Source organism: Pagrus major, chromosome 22 (assembly GCF_040436345.1).
Source record: "Pagrus major chromosome 22, Pma_NU_1.0".
NCBI lineage: Eukaryota > Metazoa > Chordata > Actinopteri > Spariformes > Sparidae > Pagrus > Pagrus major.
The window spans coordinates 22759980-22775774 of NC_133236.1; the positions used below are offsets into that span (position 1 = coordinate 22759980).

Here is a 15795-nt window from a genome sequence, read left to right on the forward strand (position 1 = left end):
TCCAGTGTCTGCAGTTTTGCAGTGTTTTAGAGGGACTGCTTCTCTGGTAGAAAGAGGTTTTGATGAAAGTTGTTGACACCAAGATCTGTGGATTTCTCAGAGTATCAGTATTGACATTGTTTCTGGGAAGGCATGATGCTGCTGAGATTGCTAAATGTCTTTTTTTCAATGTCAGTACCACAAATAACATCTATAAATCTCAACAATAACCCTATCTAGACAGTTGGACAAAAGTCAACAGATGTGTTTTTTGAGTGCTAAAGCATGTAAACCTATTCTAGTAATAACCCAAAATAGAATTAGGAACCTGTAAATGAGCGTATCATGTCTCCTCTAACAGTGCAATTACACCTTAGAGCAGCAAAGGAAAGCAGATCCTAAAAAACAAAAATCCAGATGGCCAGTTGGTTACATGAACGTAAGAAGAGGACCACGAGAGAACAACACTTACAACAAGACAACTCATTCGTAGCTAATTCGCTTTAAATGGCACCTTTAGTTTCCTGCTTTCGACTTGTTCAGTTAAGTACAACATTAAGGGTTGGCTGAGAGTGACCTTGCTCTCAAACAGTACCGTAATGTCTTGTGTTCAGGGCTCCCACTGTGAAAGTGCAGTGCAAATTCACAGTACAACTAAGCAAACTATGTGAGCCACTGTTGAAAAGTATAGCTGCCTCACTGCAGCCAGCTGACAAGGATGAAAACAGAATGAAGCACTCCTTTTACTAGTGATTCAATTTTCCAATTAAGGTGCACACAGGAAGGATAATGCATCTAAGAATGAGTCATTATAATTCATTTTAACTACTTAAGACACTCTACAGGTCCATTTTATCAACAATTTACTCTTCTGTACCCCTGCGTTTTTCCTCTCAGTCTTTTATTATCACTCACTCTCCTTCAAATGCACTGCGTACCCACACAGCCTCGCGGGAGACTTAAAGGACAGGCCCTCCTGCCATACGAAATAAAATGTGTTACAGAAGAGGTGGTGGAGAGAGAGAGAGTGGCAGAGACAGCAATAGTAGGAGGTAGGGAATACTGTATAGACTGTAGCTTGGCTAACTGATGGCTCCTTGGAGTCAGAGTTAAGCATTAAAGAGAGCGGGGAGGAGGAGGAGGAGGAGGACGAAAAGAAAGGAGCAAGGGAGGGAGACAGAAACAGAGGTGGTAGTTAGGTTTATTGATGGGTCCAAGGAGAGAGGTGGAAAGGTGGAAGTAAAGGGACGAGGTGGGAGGGGAGAGGCCAATGTGGTCTTGTGGATGAGGCGATGGCGGACTGCTTCAGCATCTTTATATCGTGAGTTACAGATTCTTAATTAATCTCAGCGTCTCACATTGTGTGTAAACATGTATGTTTGTGTGTGTGTTTTGTGTGTCTGACCCGTAGCCCCTCTGCGGCAGACACTCCAGGATGTCATAACAGAGGCTGAGCTGGTCGTCTCTCTCACAGCTGTAGATGCACTCCAGAGCGACCGTCATCAGCTGGTCTGGGTCCCCGATGATCTTCTGCTGGCACTGGAGGAGAGGAGAGAGGAGAGTGTGTGTGTGTTTGTGTGTGTGTGTGTCAAGGCTTGACTGACCCTTTTCATGCATTCACCCCGAGGTTTGTTTGTGTGTGTGTGTGTGTGTGAGCTGCATGTTTTCTAATAGCCAGGAGAGCTGTCCTTGGCTCTGCCCTTATGGGGTCATAAATATAACATTTACAGCGCCGGGATACGACACTGGCCCTGACACGGCACAAACAGCCAGAGAGATGTGTGCGCTCAGATACTTACGTCAGGCTTGGAGTGCTGGAAGATGATGAGGGGCAGGGTGAGGTCTCGCTGGGCCAGGTTGACCAGGTACTCTCTGAGCAGTGATTTAGCAGCACCCTCTGTCTGTCCCTCACACCGGTGCAGGAACGGCACCATCCACTGGAAGGTGTCTTTCACATAACGCTCGTTTCTGGACTGGTGATAGAAAGAGATCTACTTTAAGAAACTGATATGAGCAGGTGCCTTACAAACCCATACAGCCTGTGTTCAAGATGTCTTAGCTGTCCCATGGTTCAGATTCATACTGAGTGTTTTTGATCGTGGAAACTATTACCAATCTTATCCCAATATACTGATCCTTTCTGTCCAACACTCAACAAGAAGTGGTTTTAATCTTTTGCAACAGTTATTGCCACTTCTTTATTGATAAATGTTGGTAAAAATATGAAAATGAAACTCGTCTGATCTAAGGTCAGGGCTACCTTAGCCACTGATTTATTACTGTACTTCGTCTTCTTTGGGCAACATTAATTTTGGAAATTGTCAGGTTATATTTTACCTGAAAAATGAAACATTGCACATCTTTCATTTGAAGTACTGAACTGGATCAAACTTACAACACACATTTTCTGTAAATTACTTAGAAAAGTATAAAGTAGTGTATACGACAACAGAGGTTCCCTTTGAACAAAGCGAGTATCAGCTCTTGCATTTTACAGAGATGGGTTGGTAGGTTGGTAGGTTGGCAGATTGATTGATTGATTGATTGATTGATTGATTGATTGATTGATTGATTGATTGATTGGTAAAAATCTGTGTTTTTAGAGCGTTCCATTATGGGTTGTAAGTACCCTTAATGCTTCTAGACTAGCCATTTTAATGACCGCTCTGTATTACAGTGAGACATGTCGGTTGAAAATGAAGCCCCTCTAATCTAAGGTCAGGGCTACCTTGATCACTGATTTATTACCGTGCTTCATCTTCTTTGAGCAACATTAATTTAGAAAATTGTCAGGTTATATATTACTTCAAAATTAAACATTGCATATTAATCATTAGAGGTACCGTACTGGACAAAATATGCAAATGAAAATGACTTCACAAAATCAGAAAGTAGTGTACACAACAGCAGAAGTTCCCTCTGAACAAAGCAAAGATCCGCTCTTGCATTATACAGAGATGGGTGTTTGTAACTGATTGGTTGATTTATTGATAAAAAATAATCAGTGATTTATAAAGAATGAAATCATTTTGTTGTTGTCTTCTAATACGTGCCAGCTAAAATTGGCAAGCCTCATGTAAAGTGTCGAGTCAGCCTAGACGTTCATGCTAGTTCATGTTACATGTTACTGTCATGGAGAAAATAAACTCCTAATAAGTAGAAAGCTTCCCCTGACCTGGCCAAGAAATACGGTGTCACAAATTATAACGTTACAGTGAATATTCAACAGTTAGCACAACGCATGTTCGCAAGTTGAAAAAATGAATCAAAATCAGATGCATACCCTGCAGGAGAATTTCCTTGTTCATATACTGTCTGTTGGGTTTTAATGCCTAAAGAAGAGTGTAAAGTCCCTGAAGCTTAATTTACATGAAATTGTACCACGCAATTAAACCTGAACTTGAGCTGTAATAGCTACAGTATGTGGGCTGAGCTGTGATTAGTGCGGATGCATGTCAAGTTCGTGCAGGGCTTCGCACCCACCTGGCGACAGCTCTGACTCAGGATGTACAGATAGGAGAGCAACCACGGGAAAAATGAGATTAAAAAAACATTCAGACGCTAAATGCACACCCACACACAAACATTTTACTTTGCTGCACTGTGTCTCTGATAAAGGGAGACATCAGACACAGGCGAAGAGGGAGATTTAATCTAGCTGAGTTTGGTAAACATTCACAGACATACACACCCTCTCTCTCTCTCCATCTCACTCTCTCTCACACACACACACACACACACACAAACACACACACCCACACACATTCATAGCCCCCAAAGGGAGTTCCAGTCAAACAGCATGTGTTAGTGCAGTCAACAACATTTGCTGGCCGCCTGCCTGTATGGCAGATCCTACTGGCAGTGGTCCTCACAGGCTGAAGCTGGCAGTTATTAGCTACAATTTAGAGGACAGCTCATATTATGTACTCCAACGGGACTTGTAAATGTAGTACCTGCTACACACTAGCTTTCATGGCTCTCATGCTGCTGTTGAACGGACAGATTGTGTTGTCAAATGTCAGGGATTTCAAGAATTAAAGGAAAGCGTTTTACCGTGAGGCCAACATAAAATACATTTTATTGTAAGATTTTTCTTTCTGCCTATTCAAGTTGTAATTAGCATACATTATGTTATTTTAAGCAGCAGTCAAGGATTGATGGAAGCACACTATGGAAGTTTGAAATGAAATGTAGTTTCAAGGCCAGTGTTGTTTCACACTGTGAACTAGACAAAGCTGCGTGCTGGGAAGTGCACATTAAACAAAAATAAAGTCTCAGCAGAAGCTGCAACAACATAAATATAGTCATCTCAAAATGGGATTTGATTCAAACTATAGAAATTTTAAAACTACTAGACTATAATAATGACAATAACTCAGCTCAATGACCGTCATGTTTTGACAGTGTAGAGAGAAACAGTTTCATTTTATTACAGTAGTGGGATGATCCTTTCATAGCTGCATCATTTTTGCTGAGATAATGCTACATCAGCACATGCCAAGTGAAAAACAGCCCCTTGTAATATAGTCTGACTTCATTCATTTTATGACAAGAGGGATATGAATATATAACCAATAACTGAATCCAAAACACATCATGGGAAAATGTTCCAGTGAGAATGTGAAATGGAACAGGTGAGAGGCACGGATCATGCCACTTACATTTTTCATTAGCAGGTGGAGCTTGTCGATGTCGCTTAGCTGCTGCAAATCTTTGAGTGTCAGACTCAATTCGCATGATGTCTCATACACCAGCGTTTCCATGGTGACCAGGTCATCGCACAAGAGCTGTAGCCCTGGGATCTCCCGCTCCTTCCCCAGACGCACCAGCGACAGGGCGCAGTCCACCTGATGGACACAAAGAAAGGCCGATGAGAGAGGAGAAAAAAACTCAGGATTTGTGAAGTAATGAGAGTATGAAGCAATGCTTCTTGTAAATACAGCTAAAATGTTATGTGATGGACAAACCAAAACACTGGACAAACTGTGAAATTGTGACCTGATTATGCCACTACACAGAAAAAGGCCGTGACTGTGCACATGAAAATGCATGGAAATCCTTTCAACAGTTTTTGAGAGACTACACACTGAAGCACAACCTGCTGGTGGTGCTGGAGGAAAAGTCCTGGTCAGAAGGCTCATCCTCTGGGTAACGTGAATCCAATCCAATCCAATCCATCTTGTAGATGTAAAATGATTACACTCCATATGTCAAAACTTTGACCTGGCTGGTAGATAAAAGGCCAGGAGACCAACGAAATTGGTTTTCTAACTGCTTGCATGGCTAAAAACTACCTACATAAAAAGTTGTGTTGTTATTGCTGAATCTGATTATTAATGTAAATAGTAAGCTAATGAACATTTTACTAACCTAATATCTCTGTCTTAAATTGAGCCAGTGTGAACAATTACCCAAACTACAGTTGCTCCTTACTGACCCTGGACTGTGCCACAATTTTTTCTGTTGCACTACAGAAATATTAGTATTTCTGTGCTCGGCAACAGATAAAATTAATGAATGGGCTATTTAGCCTGCTAACATAATGATCAAAGGACCGGAATGAGGTTGTTAAAGGGCAGCATCCGGCCAAAGGCCGCCAGTTGAATAGGTTTGCTATTATGTTTAAAGGATCCAAAAAATTCAATCATTATCTACTCACAATAATCAGTCAGGTAAAGTTTTACCCAGCAAAACAGCATTGCAGCCTTCTTCTGAATGACTGAAGGCAGATGGGGACTTGTTTTAAAATGTTAAATAACAACTGAAATAGAAAACATAAAATGACTCTGTACATACCGTCCCGCATAATCCAAGTCTCCTGGAAACTGATTTGAAAAGACGTCATTTACACCCTTTTAAAAGCCTGAATCTTCACTGTAGCTGCTAAGCCATAAGCTTAGAGGGTGTAAACATTGTCTTTTCAAATCAATTTGGGATCTCAGGGCCTCCAGACACTTTGATTACGATGGACAAGCAGTATGGAGCCATTTTCTGTTTTTGTGCTTTTTTTGGTTGCTTGTACACGTTTTAAAATAAGTCCCCATCTACTTCAGTTGTTTAGGAGAGTGCCGCAACGCTGTGTTGCTGTGAAGCTCTACAAAAGTTTGTGGACGATTAAACTTCACCCCACTTTCAGTCAGCATGGGGGTTAGTAGATAACAACTTGAATTACCATTGCTGTCGTATTTCACACTATTCCTATACACATATACTTGTATCCGCCTTGTACCTTTCCACCTTAATACTATCCAGTTAACCCAGTAAAAGTTCAGCAGGTGAGAAAAGAGGCCTCACGTCATTGAAAAACTGTTGCCGTGGTCACTGAACTGGGACGTGAACAAAACAACAACATCCCAACTAATGGGAAACAAAATAATACCCGTTAGTCATTACTAATATCCAATCATTAGTCTTAAGACAATAAAACAGGGAAGATTTGGGCTTCCTGCTACTCTGATCGATAAAATTCCATCCAGAGGAGCAACCAATCGATATCCGACCACCTATACACGCTGGCAGCGCGCCCAACCAATCGATGCTCAGCCACCTGTGGATGCTGGCCAATCAATAGCAGATGCCGTTGGGCCCTGCAGTGATGATTGCTTTCTCTCCACCTTTTAAAGAAGGGGCACGGCAGTTAGCCTGGCTTCTCGCTCACGCACACACACACACACACACACCGCACGGTCTGCGACCTTGTCATCTTCAGCTTATCTCGACACATTTTCCTGCTGAATAAATAATTACATGCCTTCATTTATAAAATGTTCACACACACACACACACAGGGCGAGAGAAAACCCAAATCACCTTGAGTCAGAGCCTGAGCAATTAGATACAACAAGAGAGAGAAGTCTATTGATCTAACTGTGAGTAAAGATCCTCCCTGTTCGCTGCACCCCTCCCTCCTCCTCTCTTTCCCCGCTCTCCTGAGATAGATTCCCCAGCTCACCGCCGACGATCCAGACGTTAAAATCTCACACTTTTTAATTACGACCTCGTCTCCGTGCCCTCCCCCTCATCGCTCTCCGCACTGTAACGCAACCTGTACTCTCCCTCTCCCTCTGCTATAAACCCCAGCAGATTTCCACGACTCCTCTGTTTAATTCTCCGACTCAATTTGATACTTCTTTGTCTCTCCTCCCTGTCCTGTCTCAGTCCTTTCTTTCGAACATTGTTTCAACATTTTCTCTTCAACTCTGCTGCAGCCTTTTTATCCTCCTCCCTCACTCTTCCCACCTCTTACGAGAAAGTCTGCCGTGATTGGCCTCCATTTGAACTCTGCCAAGTCTGGCCCTTTGCCTCCTCTGTATGCCTGTGTCCCCTTCTCTGTCTGCTTTCCAAAACCTCCCTCTCATTTTGTGCCATTTTGTTGCCAACAGTTTCAGACAACACTTGCTTTTAATATCCTTTATCTCTACCCTTTCACCCCCTCATAACCTGCGATTTTCTCTCCCACAGACAGCTCTTTCCATGAGATTACTTTCCCCTTTTTACTTTAACATCTGTTAGTTCTGTCCTCCCCTTTTTCTGTGTTTGTAATACACTCTAACCCGACTAAGGATGTTGCATCTGCCCAGCATTTATCTCCCTTTTTCGTTTCTTTCGGTTGCGTTTCCATTCTCTGCTCTTTCAAACCCGTCTCCCTCTGTGAGTCATCTTGTCAATCTTCCCATTCAGCGCCTCGCTTCCTGCGGCTCTGTGACTGGTTTAAAACACTCCGGCTTCCTCTGATGTGGCTCCTTTTAATCAAACCCCATTTTCCTCCATTAAAACGTGCTCCCAAGCATAAACAGGGCCAGATGAGGGATGGGAGGAGGGTGCAAACGAGAGAGAACAAATGAGATGAAAACGTAAAGAGGGCAGGAAGGAGGGGAGAGAGGGAAAAAAAAGCTGGGCGAACGGCAACAGGGCTGTTACAGTGTTTCTCTCGGCTGCGTCTACTCGAAAAGATTTTGCGTGAAGAAACACGAGTCGTGAGAGCTGGGGACGATCCTGAGAGGCTCCTAGAGTGACATGCAAGAGAGGGAAAAAGACGATGAGGTCAAATTATAAAGGAACTAGGAAGAGAAAGAAAGAAAGAGAGAGCTGGTGCGAATTCCTAGAGATTAACAAAGACTTCCTCTCACTGTCTTTCTCTCAAGTGGATGATGAAAGGCGTGATTCCCCAGTTGTCTTCAAAAATGAGCAATGGGCCCCCAAATCTCTCCTCCTCCATCCTCCTTACACCCAGTGAAAGGGATAAAATGGAGAAATGAAGGGGAAAGATATGACTGCACCCTAGTTAGTCCTTTCACAAAGACAAAGAGACCGCTGTGACAACCTTGATCCATCACTGTGAAGGAGCTAAAGAGGGGGGACAGAGCCGCTGCGTGGATGGCGTGGGTGGAGAGAGTGGGCAGCTCCGGCGGTTACAACCCATTACTCCGCTAAACAAGTCCTATCAAGTCCTATTTTTCAGTTACACCAACAGAACGCAGATGACAGAAGCTTTGGTTACTCTTCATTAGAGGTCCATATGGCAAATATGATAATGTTTGCCACAGACAGGATCAAAGTGACCTTTACTGATGGAGGTTGGCAACATCGCCTCTGCAGTCTGAATCCCAGCTCGTCACCTCTTCCTGCCCCAGTCATCTAAAGGAAGTGTGCGGCGGCAATTATTTTCCCCGATTGCCAGATGTCTATTCAGTCCTTTCTGTTGCTGTCCTTTTGTAAGTACCAATCCAGTTACAGGATCCTGAAAAGGAACCTTAGCATGGCGTGGAAAATCAGTTGGGAGCTGATTTTGTACACTAACAAGGGACGGACAAACTAATTTCAGGGTAAAAGTGACAAAAATCGGCTCTCTGATGCTTTGATTCTGCAGAAATACATCCCCTCACCGCAACTAGGAACCTGCAACGACGTGAGTGTTTTACCTGTCTGGAGCAGGAGTCGATATCCTTCGCCCTGCTCTGGTACCAGTCGGTCAGCAGCTCGATGGAGGGTGTCGCTGTGCGGAACGTCAGCAGCTCAGGAGCGTCCTCGTACAGGAAACTGTCATCATCGAACAAGTTCTGGTCCAGCACGGCTCTGAAGAAGACATTGAGGGAGAGAGGAGGGTGTGTCATCTATTTACTAGGGTTGAACAATCAGCATAAAAAAACCATAGTGTGATTAGTTTGACAGATAATACGAGTAATGAGAGTGACGATTTTAGTGGGAAAGGTCATTTTTGCACCTTATTTCTAGTTAAAATAATGACAGCAGGTTACAAGCGGGAAAAGAGACAATTAAAGGACAAATCTGGTGATATTAAAAAAAAAAATGTAGGATCAACAAAACCCTTAAAAGAGCATCACTTTTCATACAAAATCTTTAAAAAAAACACACACACTAATGAGACTCTACTATTGCACAACATGGGCACTGGGATTTATTCTGAGTCAATCCACCATTCACTGTCCCGCTGTTTTAAATCAGTTCTGACTGGAATATATTCATGATCTGTTATTAAAGACCTCTGTGTACAAAAACAAATCAATGGGCTCAAGAGCCACTAACACGAAAGAGAAGCCTTAAAAGGGCACTATGTAGTTTTGTAAAGAAATTCAAACTCAGAATTTTAATATTTACCATATTAATGAGGTAATGATACAAACTCAGAAATATTTATTGTTTCCATAAGTGAATAAACAAGCTGTTCTCAGAGGAAAATAAGGTCCCCAGAACACTGTTTGAAGCTAGAAAGATGGCAGGGTCCGCCACGTATAAACAAAGTAAAACAGTATGAAATTGTGTTGTTCCTAAAGGTCAGTTTGTTGTCAGTCATGAAAACAAAGAGAGTTTGTTTATAATGAGTCATAATGAGTCTTCTGACTACATTTCTTCACCTTTAAAGCATTGAGAGAAAGACTAACGCAGTATAATCAATATATATATATATATATATATCAGGAGGAGGATATAGGGTGAGGGTGAGAAGGGAGAAGAGAGAAAACATAAACAGAAGACCGAGAAAATGAGAAGAATGAAGATGTAAAATGACCATAAAAGGAAGCATGGGGGGACAAAACATGTCATAAACACAATATTTAAAATCACTGGCTTCACAGAATCACAGTATCACATTTCCACTCTGCAGTCCCTGGCAATGCATACCACAATAGCCAACTGATATTATCATGACTGTACACCAAAGAGCAATAAAAAGAGCTCGCTAAATAAAATTGTAAATGAAGCTGGCCTCCCTACAGAAGCCGGCAAATGGCATAAATTGGCAGTGCAACAAGATTCAGCATTAGTTTGTTATGGTTCTGTTTAACGTTTAGATAATAGGGTGTCATGTTTTGTTTCACATAATGATGCCAGCACGAGCATCTGGCTTGCTTGTAGCATGAATTTTAACAATTCTACACTGCGAGAGGCTTTGTTATCATGTGTAATGGAGAGATTTTACTATATCTCAGTTACCCGAGCTTGGTGCACAATCGGAGGGTGTTAGCGTGTTTTCTGTCAAAGTTGATGATCGCTGTTTACCTGCACTCCTCTGCCTCGCACCAGTCCATCTCTCTGTGCCTCTGCTCGTCCCATGGAATCAACACCAACTCGTCTCTGTCATTCAGACTGAGAGAGTGGAGGAAAAACAGCAGAAGGAAACGCAACGAGAGAGAGAGGAGAAGGTAGATTGAGACAGAGGAAGGGAAAGGGAGAGAGACACAAAAATAGAGGAAAAAGGGGGTCAGTTTTAGGTGAAAACATACTCAGAACAAAGACCGATGAGTAGCCAGGAGTCAAAAAATAAACCGCACCTTGCTCACCTGTAATGGCACCTTATAAATCTGCAAAGACATTTACTGTTTCAGACTAAACATGGTCATAAACTACAGTGGTGAGAGGCAGCAACATATGGGAAATGGAAACAGCGGAGCATAATAAGGGAAAAAAAACAAGTGGGGGGAAAAAACAAAAGCGCAACAATAAACAAGTCAAAAAACTTTGGAAAAGAGCCTGGCTCGTGCCTCGGTTGTAAATAGCTGGGACTTTTAGTTTCCAAACGCAGAGTTGGTGCTAAGCTTTACTTCTTCCTCGTCTCCTTGAGGTTGACAGGCCTGACGAAGATAAATAGGGAACACGCGAGGAAAGAAACCAAAGTGAAGAACGACTCTGTAACCCGGCGTGCCAGCGCTGACAAGACATCGGACACTCGCAGAAGCACATGAACGCATGCAGACGTGAACAGAAGTTGTTTGTATCTCTCATTCTACGATTAATGCATTTTTTCTTGTTATCTATTTGTCTGTGGACAGAAAAATATGTACTGTGGCTGTAAAACTCAAGGAGATACCGTGGGCTACAAATCATCTATAGCTTCGGTGCAGTTAAAGGCCGAGTGCACAAGCGCCGCAGCAGTTTTTTAACACCGCCATAAATTCTATCCAATCACAAAATACATAAGAAGTGTCCGAGTAGCGGATGTGATTTATGTCGACGCACAAAACTAGGAAGATTTTTACCAACACTCTGGCACAAGTTCATCCATTACGATTTGGGATTTTAACACGGAGATGACAGAGATCGAGAAGTCTCACTTCTTCCTCTTTGGGTCTCCTGTTTTTTTTTGTGCCTGTCGTTCCCCAACTCCCTGCTCCTCTTTCCTCATTAAAGACAGCCAGGTTAGAGGGTGGAGAGTAAATATTGGTGTGAGAGAGCTCGGATATCGATGGGAGGAATGAATTATTCCAGGCCCGCTCCTCTAATCTACTTCACGTCAGCCCGAGAGAGGCAGGGACGTGGGGCGGGAGGGAGGGAAAAAGGAGATGCAAAGCAAACTCGGTGCTGGCGTCGTGTAGTTTATTTTTTATTTCCACTGGGCCGAACCCTTTCAAGCCACGGGCAAAGTTTTCAACAAAATATCACAAATCTGCAATCTTACACGCTTCTCGAGGTCCCCTCGCAGACCTGATCAATATTACAGGAGAGTATAATTCCCCTTCCAGTGAAGCAAGACTTTAGTATATAGCCAGTGAGCTCCAAACAGATGGCTTGAGCCCACTCCGTCTGCTGCAGTGTAGGAGCGAGCACTGTTGGGAGGAGCAGTTGGTGCTCACAGGCTGGGGAAAATAGGAAACTGCCCCACAGCGGCAGGGCCATGATGGATGCTCACTGCAGAGCCACAGCTGCCTGACCTCCATACAAACTCAGACATGGCTAATAAAAAGGGAGCAGTGGCAGTGTGTGTGTGTGGATGGAAGCTGGAAGAACAATCATTTTTATGCGGTATATATTTTTTAGCACATGGCTCCAGGGGACTTTAGCCTTGTGTGCATGTGTTTCACTATGCAAATGTATATGTGGTATGTAAATAAATCAAATTCCAGCACAGAGAATTTAGGGAGACGGGGGGGGAAGGACTAAAAAGCGAGTTAGAGGAAACAAAAAGGCAAAATGGATGGCCAGCTGCACTCATCGGTAAATCCTGTCCGTCACCTCTATTAGTAAACCATAAAGGGGTGACGAACGATTTCCTCCCATCCGAAACACTCTTCAATCATCTCCCTCTCACGTATCCTCTCCTAACCTCCCTCCCCTTCAGCGTTCCTCCAGTCCCAAAGCAGAAACTCTAAGGTCCAAACGAGAACAAACCAGGCGGACAGTTGCAATCACTGCAGCTAGTACTGTATCACTGTGAGACGTTCAAACACTTGCATGTAAACTTTAGACGCGCCAGTTACGTCTTACGCGCTTTCTTGCGTATTTGTCAATTTCAGCCCTAAAGCTGTGGCTGTGCACACTTAATGTCATGTATGAATAAAGTTGTATGTGTGTGTTAGTGTCACACACACACACACGACAGATGTTCTTACGTGTGAAGGTGAGAAAAAGGAAGTGGAGCGTGCTGTCCCAGACAGGTGTGATTCCACTTTTAGGTGCTATTAATTTGAAAATGTAGTGAGAATTGCAGTGTAAAGACATGCCAATGTTCAGACATCAGAAATAGCTCGTGTGCCTGTGGTAATGCTTTTTTTTTGTTACACCTGACGTTTCTCTTCTTCACAGAGGGAATTGCTGTAAAAATGGACTTCAGTCGTGTCCAATTCCCAAACTGTTCCTTTAAAATTCTTAATGTAAAGTGAAATGACATGTTTAAATTGCAATTAGGCATTAATTCATTTAAAGCAATTATTTTCAAGGATTTTTTTAAAGTGATTTCATATTCAGTATTAATGCGGCTCTATCTGTTCGTCTTAATGGATCCTTTTCTGTTCCATAGTATCATATAAATTACATGTCTAGTGCACCAGAACCGACAGTTTGTGCTTAATTGAAATTGAACCTCTTCTCAGTGTGTGTGTGTAGTCACACAGGGTTCAATCTAAATAATTCTCGATATGTCTTTACTTCCAGCGGATTAACCGTTTACAAGTTTTACAAAATGCTGCGGCCAAACTTTTGACTAAGTCCACTAAAAGATCTCACGCAACACCAATCCTTATGTCTTTACACTGGCTGCCCATACAATTCAGATTTCACTTTAAGATCCTGGTAATCACATTTAGAGTCCTGCATGATGAGGCACCAGTCTGCATTCAAGAGCTCCTAATGCCTTATAATACAAGTAGGACTCTGAGGTCCAATGAGCAGGTGTCCGTTAACTGTTCCTCACCACCAGGCTAAAGACAAAAGGAGATTGTGCCTTTGCAGTAGTAGCTCCCACACCCTTTCTACCTGAAAGCTACATTGTGATTTGAACTTTGCATCACCACAGTTTCAAGGTGGGCAGCCAAGATTAGTGTCACCGATTTATTATCCCCACAGATGTGAAATATGGTCAAACTCTTCCTTTTTGTCCCTGAGGTATGGTGCTGAATAATGGCCAGAAAAGGTTTTTTTGCAGAACACTAAGATCTCACAGGGAAGTTGACCTTTGGAGAGAAAATTGCATCACTTCATCATTTTATCCTTTCAGACATTTGAGTGAAATTTTGTCAATATTAACGTTAGCATGTTTGAGTTATGGCCGCCTGTTTTGTGAGTTTGCAGTGACTTCGACCACCAAATTCTAATAAATTCATACTTCCCCCCCTTAATTACAATGTGTGTACAGTATGTGTTTCTCACCAGGCTTCGGGCAGCAGGATGGTGTACTCGTGTGGAGACGTGGTTTCTGGGAAGTTGTACAGGAGAGCTAGCCGATGCTGGAGGAGTTCTGCCCCGTGGTACGTGAACAGAATGTCCAGAGCCTGCACGTTACTCTCCTGTAAACAGACGCGTGAGCCAACAACCGAAAACTTTGAAACTGATTTTAAACTTTAAACAACATTAAAAGAAATGGCACAAAACTGATAGCAATCTAAATCGAATTATTTGACACAAAGCGGCCAAAACATATTTTGTAGGAAATATAAAGAAACAGACTCAGTTGCCAGTTTTTTTAGGTACACCTGGTGTTTCCATTATTTTGTCCAATCATTCTAAATACATCAATGAGGGTTGGCTAAATAACAGAAACACCTCCCTGTATAATGCAATACAGCTCAAGCACAGCTTGATGCAACACCTCCAAAACAGTTTCAACACAAAAAAAAAAATCATTATATCCTTCATGAAAGTAAGATTTATAGCTGGACTGTTGTAGTGGACTGCATTCGTTTTGGATACCCAATAAACTGCTAGCTGAGTCCATATCACATTCGTGCCAAATGGAGATGTAGACAGCTAAGTAAAAGCAAATTAAGCGGTATTATTAGAGAGGCTGTGTCTGATGTTACCCTGGCGTAGTTTCTTGCTGACAAAACAATATTTTGACTGCGGAACTTCTTGAAGAACTCGGCGTCATATTTCTGCTCGGCTGCGTGAGGACCGCCAAGTATCTCCTGGAGAGTGTGAAGCGTGAGAGACAGAGAGAGACAGAGAGAGGGGAGGAAATGAGGAGATGAGGAATACAACTCTGGTTCATAAAAAGACATTTGTGAAGCGGAGGGTAATCTTTCCAGAGAAAATAGCGCGAGTGGGTAGAAAAAGTCAAACTAAAGAGGAGAGGAGAAGAGCGAGTGGAAGATGTGACTGCAAATGAATGTGCTGAGGCAAAGTCAACAGAGGTGCTATTTACCTTTCCGACATAAAGCTGTCTTGTCCTTTTAGTCGGAACCATCTGAGGCAGGTACGAGAGCGAGCAGGTGTGTGCACACGCATATGTCAGGAGGGAACATTTGTTGCCCTGGCCTTTGGCTTGGAGTGATTTATGTGCGTCTGTGTGTATAAAATCTCCGTAGCATCTTCTATGCCAGAGTGTGTGTGTGTGTGCGTACGTTTTGCGCAGACGTGTGTGTGAGTCTGATGGATAGCCTTTGAATGGGCCGTATGCAGACAGAGCCAGCCCCAAGTCGGGATGATAAAAACCCTAATATCATATTCATAGACAGCCAGAGAAAATGGATTGGGGCAAAAGGAATCTGACGAGCGCTGCAGTTACCATGACAATGTCCGAATAAAGAGAGAGACGTCATTCTGTCTGAGTTGAATATCTAGCAGGGTAAGATCTCATCTCTGCTCTCCTGCATGAGAGAAAGCATGGCCCTGTTCATCTGTGATTTATTGCGGATGAGAAGGGTGCGCGTGTTAACATCACTCATCGTAAATCTGAAATCCAGAGTGTTGAGGAGTTACAAGTGCCACAAGTTCCACTGTAAGCGTGCATCCATCAATGCTGCACTGATGCTTACATATTGTAGGCCTCTAAGTCATTCATTTATATTTAATTTATTCTACAATTTTCAATCTTTCTAAAGAGATTAGTGGGGTTAAGAGGGAGGATCAATAAAAGGCATGTGA

At 42.7% G+C, this 15795-nt stretch overlaps 1 protein-coding gene across 2 annotated transcripts in view; it reads right to left on the reverse strand.

Annotated features, from left to right (window-relative positions):
• The window catches only part of nbas (NBAS subunit of NRZ tethering complex), a 167545-nt gene that overhangs the window by 113649 nt on the left and 38101 nt on the right, over window positions 1-15795 (reverse strand). For both annotated transcript variants that reach the window (XM_073492728.1, XM_073492727.1), the window contains exons 20-26: window positions 14733-14837; window positions 14083-14219; window positions 10501-10587; window positions 8901-9054; window positions 4641-4826; window positions 1779-1952; window positions 1385-1518 (exon numbers count right to left, since the gene is read on the reverse strand). In XM_073492728.1, the coding sequence (XP_073348829.1) occupies window positions 1385-1518; window positions 1779-1952; window positions 4641-4826; window positions 8901-9054; window positions 10501-10587; window positions 14083-14219; window positions 14733-14837 (977 nt within the window). The remainder of the gene's footprint in view (window positions 1-1384; window positions 1519-1778; window positions 1953-4640; window positions 4827-8900; window positions 9055-10500; window positions 10588-14082; window positions 14220-14732; window positions 14838-15795) is intronic.